The 12028-nt window shown below is 36.5% G+C and overlaps 1 protein-coding gene across 7 annotated transcripts in view; it reads left to right on the top strand.

Moving 5' to 3' along the window:
• Positions 1–12028, top strand: part of Uso1 (USO1 vesicle transport factor) — a 93848-nt gene that overhangs the window by 64095 nt on the left and 17725 nt on the right. For 4 of the 7 annotated variants that reach the window (XM_087185994.1, XM_087185993.1, XM_013069666.3 and 1 more), the window contains 8 exons: positions 1216–1304; positions 1668–1822; positions 3492–3703; positions 5252–5272; positions 9809–9919; positions 10214–10332; positions 10448–10629; positions 11000–11121. In XM_087185994.1, coding sequence (XP_087042120.1) covers positions 1216–1304; positions 1668–1822; positions 3492–3703; positions 5252–5272; positions 9809–9919; positions 10214–10332; positions 10448–10629; positions 11000–11121 — 1011 coding nt within the window. The remainder of the gene's footprint in view (positions 1–1215; positions 1305–1667; positions 1823–3491; positions 3704–5251; positions 5273–9808; positions 9920–10213; positions 10333–10447; positions 10630–10999; positions 11122–12028) is intronic. The other 3 variants (XM_013069670.3, XM_087185996.1, XM_087185995.1) reach the window with 1 other exon arrangement.

The following is a 12028-nucleotide window of genomic DNA, read 5'->3' as shown; positions in this document are numbered from 1 at the left end:
TCTAATTCTTTTTATTGTTTGTTTGTTTTGTTTTTTGATACGGGGGATCGAACTCGGGACATCGTACTTGCAAGGCAGGCAGTGGAACCACTGAGCTAAATCCCCAGCCCTAATTTTTTTTTTAATGTAATCTTTTCTCTTTAGAAGCTTCTCATATGTTTTTATTTCTGATTTTCTAAAATTTACTGATGATGTACTTTCTACGGATCTTTTTCTCGTTCCTGAATTATTTTTGTCACTCACTTGACCCCTTAAGCTAGAGATATGTTTTTTAGTTCTGGTATTCTTGACAGTTTCCTCTTTCTGTTCTCTTTCTATAATTCTAATAATAGATTGTTAGGCTTTCTGGACCTAGTTTATCTATTTTTTAAAAATTTATTTTTAGTTGACAAAAATAGTATATACCATATAGTGTGTTGTTTTGAAATAAAATTTTGTCTTTCTATTCTATTTTCACGAAGATTTTTTCCCACCTTCATCCTTACATTCAATTTTTATTACATTTTATTAGTATTATTTTGGGGGGTTTTTTGGTTTAGTTTTTGAGACCGAGTCTTGCTGTGTATTCCAGGCTGGCTTTGAACTCCCTCTGTAACCCAGGTTGGCCTCAAACTTTTGGTGATCTGCCTCAGCCTCCAAAGTGCAGGGATTACAGGCATTTACCACCACATCCAGCTTTATTTGTTACATTTTAAATGTAACAAAATTAAATGATTTTATTTTAAAGCATTTTTTTCTAGTTTGGTAGACTTAGATTCTCAGCTCTTAGAGGATATTATTAATGTTAGGGTTTTTTTAAGGTTATAAATACATGTTGTCAGTTTTTTTTTTTTAAATTAGAGACCCATGCTGAATGTTTACAAAAACGTGATTTATTTTTGGTACGAGGTATCAAACTTGGGACCTTGCACTTGTCAGGCAAGCACTGTGCCACTGAGCTAAATCCCTGGCCCTTTTTTTTTTTAAACACTGCAAAATGAACCCTGAGCCTTGTACATGCTAAGCATGCACTCTATCACTGAGCTGCATCCTAAACCTTAAAACTTTATCTTGTGAGAAAATATTGTAAGATCATAATGTTGTAACTTTTGGGGGGGTGTCTGAATTTTGACATTTAAAAACAAAAAGAATGCAACATATTCTTTTGAAAACAGGTTTTCTTCCTTGACTTACTTTCTCTAAATGAATGTTCTTTTCTTTCCCCTTAATTAACAGACCATAAACACTGTCTCAGAAGTCATTCGAGGCTGCCAAGTAAACCAAGACTACTTTGCCTCGGTGAATGCACCTTCGAACCCACCAAGGTATAAAAGGGAACAAGGGACTCCTCTTGGGGAAAGCTTAGTTTGGGTTGTGTATACGCACACAGCTTGCTCTGGTTTCAGTTTTATATTTGAAGCTGAGAATTTTCTGACAAGATAAAGATACTGGTATTTGAAGGGTGTGGTCTTTGATGTTTAAACATGGATTCAGATGTCACCTCTCACTGCACTGACCCTGCTAGGCAGGTTGTGGCCTCTTCACTTTCCCACCTGGGCCCTAAGTGAACAGCATTCTCAGTGGAGAGCAAAGTCCTTGACCTGCTGGTGTTCTGGTAATGGGAATCATTGGTTTGATTCCGTGGATCGAGATGCTTCATTTTCCTCCTTTGTCTTTGAATGCTGCAGACCGGCCATCGTGGTGCTTCTGATGTCCATGGTGAATGAAAGGCAGCCATTTGTGCTGCGCTGCGCTGTTCTCTATTGTTTCCAGTGCTTCTTATACAAAAATCAAAAAGGACAGGGAGAAATTGTGTCAACGCTTCTACCTTCCACTATTGATGGTAAGTCATTTATTCTGGTTTCTATTTTAAAAAGTAAATTATCGTCTTTCAAGCTTTTAATCAAATATTTGTCTCTATTCTCCAAATTTTATACTTTGTATGCTTATTTAAAACTCTCAGGGCTGGGGATTTAGCTCAGTGGTGCTGCACCTACCTCACAAGCACACTGTCTTGAGTTCAATCCCTGGTACTGAAAAAAAAAAAAATCTCAATTCCAAGGCACAAAGATAAAGTCAGAGAACAGGCTTTGGAGTCAGACCAGAGTTCTTCTTGTGGAATTTCATTGTTCTTGCTTTGTCAAGCGATGACTCATCTGTATGAAGAGATAATACTCATGTCACTAGAAATATTTTGAAGATTAAGCAATTAATGTATGTAAGCCCTGCCTTAGTACCACGTAAAGGATAGATGCACATGACAGAAGCTGCAGTTGTAGTAGTTACCATGCTAAAGACAAACCTTGTGGAATCAGACTTGATATCTTAGTCTGTTCCTCTACTATAGATTAGAGCCACTGTCCTTTTTATAGGTTCTTTAACCTATTTTATGTGTAAGAATTATATGAGGTGTCATCTTATTAAAAAGCTTTTGCACAGCAAGAGAAACTACCAGCAGAATAAAGAGACAACCCACAGCACAGGAAAAATTTTTTACCAGCTATTCATCAGACAAAGGATGGTTATCTAGAATACATAAAGAACTAAAAAAAAATCAGACCCTCAGAATTTAAAGACCCAATCCAAAAGTGGGCATCAGAAGTGAAAAGATACTTCTCAGATGAAAAATTAGACACAGCGTATAAATACATGAAAAAATGTTCAACATCACTGGTCATTCGTGAAATGCAAATTAAAACAATGCTGAGATTCCACCTCCAGAAAGAATGACTGCTATCAAGAAATCAACCAATAACAAATGCTGGAGGGGCTGTGGGGAAAAAGGAACCCTTCTCCACTGTTGGTAGGAAAGTAGACTGGTGCATCCACTGTGGAAATCAGTGTGGAGATTTCTCAAAAAACTAAAACTAGAGGTTCCATTTGATCCACCTCCTCCTCTTATCTTTCCCAAAGAATTAAAAGAATCATACCACAGTGATATATGTGCACCCATGTTCATAGCAGCACAGTTTATAATAGCTAAATCTTGGAAACAGCCCAAATGCCCATCAACCGAGGAATAGATAAAGACTGTGGTTTTTTATACAATGGAGTACTACTCTGCCATAAAGAAGGACGAGCTTCAGGCATTTATAGCTAAATGGATTGTTTAAAAATTATTACCTTAAAGATTATTTTCTATAAATGGAAGTAAGACCCTGGATGTAGTAAAATTTTAAAATGTGGCATTTATTTAGAATTTGTTTTAGAAATGTTTTCAATTAAGATGATTTTTTTATTATTACCATCATCAATTTGATACATAAGGTGTTAAACTTCTTTTCTACTTTAATTCCAAGACAGCTCTCCCATCATTTCATTTTGTAAAGCAGACTTTGTTTTGAAATGTTACTTAATACTAATAAACAAATACTTATGTAGTATTTACTAAGATATTTGTGTGTATGTGTGTAGAAAACAATCTGAAATTTTTTTGTGTTATATCTTGGCTGATATCCATAGTCAAAACCTAACATTACTATCATATTATCACCTACCTGTCATCTTTGCAGCAACGGGGAACTCAGTCTCAGCGGGTCAGTTGTTGTGTGGAGGTTTGTTTTCTACTGATTCCCTCTCAAATTGGTGTGCTGCGGTGGCCCTCGCCCATGCTCTGCAAGAAAATGCTACTCAGAAAGAACAGTTGCTCAGGGTTCAACTTGCGACGAGCATTGGCAACCCGCCCGTCTCCCTCTTGCAGCAGTGCACCAACATCCTCTCCCAGGTAAGTATTGCACCAAGCTTCCTGAGGGCAGGTGTTCCAGCTGTAGGTCTCCGCATCGGGGATACAAGGAACGTGCAGACAAAAGAGAAAGCTCTTCTTTGCATGTTATTTAATTATAACTAGCAACCATTTTTGTGGAGTGGTAGCAATAAATATTTTTATAGCTGTAGTTTTTACAGATAGCTACATGATGAAACTTCTAAGCAGAAAGTTATATTTTAGTTTTTGGTTTTTTAAAAATCACACACAAAACAATCACTTACGGTTTTCTTGCATGTCTTAGTAACTAAACTCAGGTCAGTTTGTAAGGGAAAAAAAATGCAGGTTGTTTGTATCTACTTCCTCTGTCTTCCCCAAGCAGGTGATTGTCCAGGAGCAAAACTGGAGCAGTAGTACCCTGCAGATGTAGTTACACAGTTCTGTCTTTGTGAATTCTCAGTCCCCAAATCCCAAGTGTGTTTAACTTACCTGGTAAAATGTAGAAAAGCACAACTAAACATCTTTGCATTCCTTTAGACATTTTTTTTTTGGTACCAGGGATTGAACTCGGGACCATGTGCCTGCGAGGCAGGCAGTGGCACCACTGAGCTAAATCCCCGGCCCCCCTTTAGCCTTTTAATGAAAACAACAAAGTGTCATTGAGGTGTGGCTGCTGGGGCATTTGGGAATGTTACTACGTGATGTGGCCCATGCACCACCCTTACTATGGAACAGTTCAGGTGCCTGCTTTGGCAAAACTATAAAGTCACAGACATTCACAGTCACTTGGGAGGTTAAGATGTGGGTTAGTCTAATATAGTCATGTCTGTGTGATCTAGCTGTGAAATTATCCGACCCACTACCCCATGGTAATATACTGTCTCCTTCTTTGGTTTGTAATTTTGCCATGTGTTGAATTTTTCCCTATTTTGAGCCTTTTTTTTTTTTCTTCTTCTTTTTTTTTATGGTGCTGAGAACTGAGCCCTTCATGTACACCAAGAATGCACCTCTAGCCCCTGGTCCTTATTTTGAGCTTTTAAAGAAACATCAGTGCCATCCATAGAAGTTACAGATGAAAGCTTAAAAGTTAAGCACCTTGAAAAGAGAGTTGAATATTTCTTAAGTTGGTTTACTTCAGCTGAAAACTTACCTTAGTAATTTAAAAAGCTACACCAAAATTTTCATACTTTACTTATTTAATTCTCCACATTCTCATGTTGGCCTGTTGAAAACAACTTTCTTAGAGCCAAACAGTAATTAACTCTCTGAGCACCATTACCATGGACACAGACATGCTTTAATATCATAGTGACAGTGGATGCACTAGCAGAGTCTTAGGGATGGTGGTGTCTTCCCCACTTTTAGTAGTCATGGTGCTGCAGAATTAACCTGTATCCTCTAAGATGCACGTCTTTATACAATAAAAGATCAGATCTGGTACTGCCCTGTCCCAAATTTACTGGCTTGGATTTGTAGAGAGTGGGACTGTGAAAAAGTGTTTGAGGGATTTTCTAAAGTTAGATTTTTCTAAGTAGTACTTACGAATAATTGTTGATGTATAATTTGCAGGGTGATAAGATCGACAGACGGGTATGTATCACTTGACCAAGCCTAGGCCTTTTTCCCTCACAGCAAGGCCTTTTCTTTGTCTTGGGTTTTGCTGATTGGTTTTTTTTAACTGCTTGTTTGAAGTTATATTCTACTCACATTTTCATGTGCAAGGGTATCTCTGTCCTAAGTGGCTGTCTGGTCTTCCCGTGGGATTTGCAGTGGTGTAACTAAGCATTTGGGAACAAGAATCTGAACCTATAAACTTATGCTTCTTCCTGGGTTGCTTATACTCTCTGGATTCCTTGGTTTTGGTTTTTTGTGGGTTTTCCCCTCAGCTTGCTTCTTGATTTCCCTGAAACCATTTCAAAGGAAGTAAAATTTAGGATTAAGAATTTTATCTGTAGTTAATGAGTCTAGAAAGGATTCTGTGACTTTTCTATTAAAGTATTTTAAATGTACCTTAGTAAGTATAAGTGTTGTAATTTAAAAAATTTTAAATTAAATATTATGGATTATGCTTGATGTAATCCATATGCTACAGTTACCTGTGGGGGTTTGATTTTTAATGTGTTAGGGAAGAGTATCATTTGTGTTTGGTTTGGTTTTTCTGTTGTTTTGTTTTGTGTTGTGTTGTTTTTTGAAGTGCTTGGCAAAAATGAGCTAATTCCCATATTGTGTTGAGGTATGTTTCATTGTTTAGTGGAGAGGTACCTGAGGTCCTGTATCTTCATGTGTGAGCACACATTTCATCAACCAAGAAAACTTAACCACCCCCTTTCTTAGGAAGTCTCCATCCCCAGAGGCCACCATTAGGAAAGGAATCTGATCATAGTATGCTAGAATCTCATTTTAATGCTTGAAACCCTAGAAGTTTAAAATGTCAGCTTTTTATATTTTTATAAACAGTACAAAATATTAAACTTGATATGTACCTGACAGGAATGAGAGGGATTTTATTTAGAAAATATAATGGGTGGGCTGGGGATTTAGCTCAGTGGTTCCACCGCTTGCCTCACAAGCACAAGGACCCGAGTTCGATCCCCAGAACAAAAAAAAAAAAAAAAAAAGGTAAATATGATGGGTGAAACAAGAGCTTATATTGAAGATTCGATGATTCAACCTCAAATATTTTATTTGTAGTTTTCTTTCATCCTATAAAATCTATGGTTTCTAATAAGTAAAACTTAAATGCTCTCAAATATAGTTTCAACCTCCCCCTTTTTTCAAATCTTCATGGTTTACACACCTTGGAGACACAGTTGGGGTATACTTCCTGTTCTCTGCCAACTTTATAGTTGTGAGTTTTGGGGGGTTTTTGTTTGTTTGTTTGGTACCAGGATTGAACTCAGGACCTTGAGCTTGCAAGGCAAGTGTGGCACCACTAAGCTAAATCCCTGGCCCTGGTTGTGAGTTTTAAACTTTGTTTTTGATGAGTTACTGATAGAGTTTCCTGGTATGTTATTTTCTTCTGAGCTGAGAGTTCCCTCAGACTTTTTAAAAATTAATTAAGTTTATTGGTATATTTTAGATATACATAATGATCACATTTATCATAGGGAATTTATACCTGTACATGATAAATCTTGATTTTTCTTTTTTTCCCATTCCCCTCCCCTCCCTTACCTTCAAATCCTCTTCCCCTCCCTATTTAGAAAAGCTTTATTTCCATTTTTCTTTCTTTTCTCATTTTTTTCTTTTCCCTTCCTTCCTTTCCCCCTTAAACCTCCCTAGTTTCCCTTTCCATTTGAACATTTTCTTCCTATTTCACAATATCTATTATACATTTTGGTCCTTATTTACACTTTCAGTTTCTCACACAAGAGAAACAATTTGGTATTTACACATATGTGTCCATTTATTTCACTTAAGAGTATAGTCTCGGCTGGGGATTTAGCTCAGTGGTTTCGACACCTGCTGCGCAAGTGCAAGGACCTGAGTTCGATCTCCGGTACTAAAAAAAAAAAAAAAAGAGTATAGTCTCAAGGTGCATTCTTTTTGTTTTTGTTTTTTGGTACTGGGGATTGAACTCGGCTCCTTGCACTTGCAAGGCAGGCAGCAGAACCATTGAGCTAAATCTCCAGCCCTCAAGGTGCATTCTTTACCAAGAAATGTTTCTCAAGTTTATCTTTCTTTATGGCTGAGTAGTACTCCATTGTAGAAAAAAAACACATCTGGGCTGGGAATTTAGCTCAGTGGCACCGTGCCTGCCTCCAAAGCACAAGGTCCTGAGTTTGATCCCCAGTACCAGAAAAACAAAAAAAACCCCACATCTTCATTATCCATTCAGTGGTTGATGGGCACTTGACTATTTCCAAGATTGAGCTGTTAGAAAGTGCTGTTATGAACATGGGTGAGACTTTTTCTTTTATGGCTTCTGCATTTTAAGTCACACTTAGAAAGGCTTTCCTACTTTTAAGATTTTAAGAAATATGTGATATTTTTATCCCATGACTTTTGGGTTTTTGTTGTTGTTTAACTGTTCATTTTTTTCAATACACCATGTCAGATAATGGATCCACTGATTGCTTTTCTAGGTAGCTGTCTAGTTGATCCAAGGTTTTATTATTTTTCAGTTTTATTCATTGCTTATTTTTGAAATGGGTCTCACTATATTGCCCAGGCAGGCCTGGAACTCATGCGTGTAAGCAGTCCTCCTACCTCAGTCCCGGAATAGCTGGGACTGTAGGCATGCACACCATGCCTGCCCCCCCCACCCCCCCAGCTGATTTTAAGTCCATCTGTAACACACTGATGTTTATGTAGTATCATTTATCTGTAACAGTCTGATGTTTATATGATATCTTTTTCACACACTAAATTCTTTTTCTATAAATGAGTCACATTTCTGAACTTTCTTTTCTCCTGTCCATTTTTTCACAGTATCCCTAATTATTTTCTGGTTTTCTGTTTGATTTTGAGAGTCATATTATTTGGTTCCAGGAAAAAGGAAAAATATTCTGGGGTTGAGGGTATACCTTAGTGGTAAAGTGCATGCTTCATAGGTTCAAGGCCCTGAGTTTAATGCCCTGGGTTTAAACCCCCCAAAAAGCAAACAAAAACTTTTGGAATTTTCATCTGGATTACTTTTGTGTATACAAAATGGGTCTCTATGCAATGTAGATACATTTGGTAACTACTAATGGTTATTCTAAGCAATGAGCTATTTTTACATCAGTAGGAGATCAATAAAACATTAGTTTTTAATTTGAATATTTGTAAGTTTTCTACAGCACATAGTCAAGAATGACTGTATAGCGGGGCATGGTGGTGCATGCTTATAATTCCGGCACTTGAGAGGCTGAGGCAGGAGGATTACCGAGAGTTAAGGCCAGCCTGGGCTACATAGCAAGTTCAAGGCCAGTCTGAACTGCATAACAAGACCCTGTCTCAAAAAAAAGCAAAAAAACAAACAAGAATGACTGAATATTTTTACTTTGCAATTTGCATAAATAACATGAAGACATATTGTTAGCATATTAGCAACATAGAGGCAGAGAAAAAGAATTGAAAGTATCATGTAAAAATTCAATTCATATTAAAGTTTACTTAGCAAATCATTTGAAGAAATGCAGTGTGAATTTATTCAAATCAGTATTAAATATACCTGAAAATAGATTATGGAAAGAACGAGATACTGACATCAAGTTTCATGAAATTTGTCTGGTAAAATTCTTTTAAAATGTGACGATAACTGTAAATTCATTGTTGTCTAGATCTTTAAATAATAATCTTTTAGATATTTCCTGAAAAGTTGTCCCAAGGAGACACATTACTATGCTGATTTTCATTATACTGTATTATTTCAAACAATGTTTTTTCTAAAACAAAAAATATAAATGTGGGCAGTGACAATGTTATGAGTTAAGAGAATATTCCAATAGGGGGCATAAATATGTTATATGAAAATTTAGAAAACTGCAATTTTGCTAGACATGCTAATTTTTAATATTTTTAATTGTACTGGGCAGCAGTATAGTTAGTATGATTCAAGAAACTTAGTAATTTAAATAAATCTTTTTTCCCTTGATTACGTTTGTGACTTCTCATTATCTGGCTTGTCACTGAGTTTGTACCATGTTTTTTTAAATTTTCTTGTTTGAGAATATATTCTCATGGAATTTGACTAAATGGTTCAGGAGATTTTTTTTTTATGAAGTTTACATTTTTTTCTTTTATCAAGAACTTGCTTTAAACATTCTGATGTACAAGTTTATGTAACGTATCTTGGGACTAGATGTTTTTGAAGCCTTCATATCATGATGTTTTTCTAATTAAAAATTTCTAATTAAGTCTTTAACCTTTTTCTACTAATAGTGTTTCTACTAATGTCTATGCAAATGAAATGAACATGAATCAGTTCTCATCTCTGCACTGTGTTTGATTTTGGGAAGTGTGGCCTGGGGCAGACATAAGAATGTATTCTCTTGTTCCACTTTTAAAATCGGGCTTCTTGACACATCTCTTACATGATGTTAACATTCTTTTCATGTAAATGGGAAGGGATCTCAGGGCAACTTTAACTTTTAAAAAAATAAAATGAATAGAAGGAAATTTCTGCCAACTTATCTATTGCAGGGAAGCAAAATACAGACAAGAGTTGGATTGTTAATGTTGCTTTGTACCTGGTTAAGCAACTGTCCCATTGCAGTGACACATTTCCTTCACAATACAGCCAATGTCCCATTTGTATCCTTTGTCTTTTAGTAACACACATGTAAGTGTTGTCTTATACCTTTTCTGTTTCTTCTCAAGTAGAAGTACTTCTAGGCCCAAAATGTTTGAATTCTCTACCATCTTCTCTGTGTTGCAGCTTTTTATACTGTTGCAGTTATCGTGGTATTCACTTAAGCCCCATGTGGGAGAGAATTCATACAGAATTTATTGTAGGAAATCTTAACACGAAATATATGTTACATTCAAATTGCAAAATGGAGTATTCCAGATGTTTGGAATCATTTGCTTCCTTAACAAAGATTTCAGCTTACGGGACAGATTGCAGAAAATCTTGGGGAAGAAGAGCATTTGGTGCAAGGCTTATGTGCCCTTCTGCTGGGCATTTCAATATACTTCAATGATAACTCACTTGAGACTTACCTGAAGTAAGTAAAGGCAGAATGACTAGTGGCATCTGGAGGTGGCACATGTTCTCTGCTGCAGTACAATGAGGATTTTGTGGTGGTGTCTTTTTAACCATCTCAATATGTTTATCTCTAGAGAGAAACTAAAGCAACTAATAGAGAAGAGGATTGGCAAAGAAAATTTCATAGAGAAACTAGGATTTATTAGCAAACATGAGTTATATTCCCGAGCATCACAGAAACCCCAGCCAAACTTTCCCAGTCCAGAATATATGATATTTGATCATGAATTCACAAAGCTGGTGAAAGAACTTGAAGGTAAGGCAAAAAGGTTCATGCTGATGCTCACTAGAAAGTAACTGTGGCTCTGGGTACACAGAGATTCTCTCATAAGCCTAATCTTAGATTTTTTTTTTTCCTCTCTAGCCCTCAATCTGTAGCCAAGTGAAAACCTTTGGATTTCTGTAAGGTTACAAAGAGTATTGCTTACCTGTCATGGAGTTAGGCTAGCTGTTTTTACTGATTAACTCTTAATAATAAGATAGAATTTAAAATGTTTCAAACACAGCTTGGAGATAGCTCAGTGGCAGAGCATGTGCTTAGCAGGCTCAGTGCATTGGGTTCGACCTCAGCACCACAAAAACAAGCAGAAGTTTAAAACAAATTTTGAATAAGCTTTCTTTTACAGGTGTTATAACTAAGGCTATTTATAAGTCCAGTGAGGAAGATAAAAAAGAGGAAGAGGTCAAGAAAACATTAGAACAGCATGATAATATCGTGACTCACTACAAAAATATGATTCGAGAGCAAGTAAGTACTAATGAATTATACTCTTACTGATAGGTACTTTTTACTTTAAGGAAAAACTTTTCCTTCCATTTCAAATGAAAGAGGGTGCAGAAAGTAAAACTGTTTTCAAAAGCATCTGAATATCCAACAGATTGAGTGCATAATATGTGCAAGTGCCATGCAGGATGTCATCGACAAGAACATGAACCAGCCATGTTCCCATATCAATCCCAGGAGAGACAGCCCTATAAATAAATGATTGTAGCATAATAGGTATGATTGAAAAAGATGGTGAATGCTTGTTTTACAGTGTGTTACAGTAAAAGATACATTTTCATTAATCTCAAAGTCCTGCCCCTCACTTCAAACACACTTATCCCATCACTCTTGCCACATTCTGAAGCAGTTCTGAAAATCCTCTTTAATGTCTTTAGTCGTGCTGTCATAGCTGCTTCAGTGTCCTGAATCAATTCAAAACATTTCCCTTTCTTGGTCATTTTAACTTTGAGGAAGAGCCAGAAGTTGCATAGTATCAGACCCAGTAAATAAGATAGATGAGGACATACTGTCATGTTTTCATGAGCCTGGCTTTCTATTGGATAATATTTAGCAGCAGCAGTCACTGTATGTAGTTTTGATCAAACCTTGTAAAGATACAAAAGAGGAATTCCAGGATTGCTTCAGAAAGCGGCAGGAATGATGGGATAAGTGTGTTTAAAGTAAGGGGCAGGATTTTGGAGGGGGATGAATGGCAGCATGGCTTTTACTGTAATTTTTAAAAAATTTAAGCACTCACCATTCATTTCAATCACCTCGTACATATTATAACAGAGTAGGTTTAGTGATGGTGATACCCAAAGGTGTGGCAGCACTGAGAGGAAGATACTTTGTTTAGGAGCAGGGGCTTATAGAAAATACAAATTGAGTC

Source organism: Heterocephalus glaber, unplaced genomic scaffold (assembly GCF_053883595.1).
Source record: "Heterocephalus glaber isolate CG9 unplaced genomic scaffold, H.glaber_assembly_v1.0 deba00001504, whole genome shotgun sequence".
Lineage (NCBI taxonomy): Eukaryota > Metazoa > Chordata > Mammalia > Rodentia > Bathyergidae > Heterocephalus > Heterocephalus glaber.
This window is presented reverse-complemented; position numbering and strand designations above follow the sequence as displayed.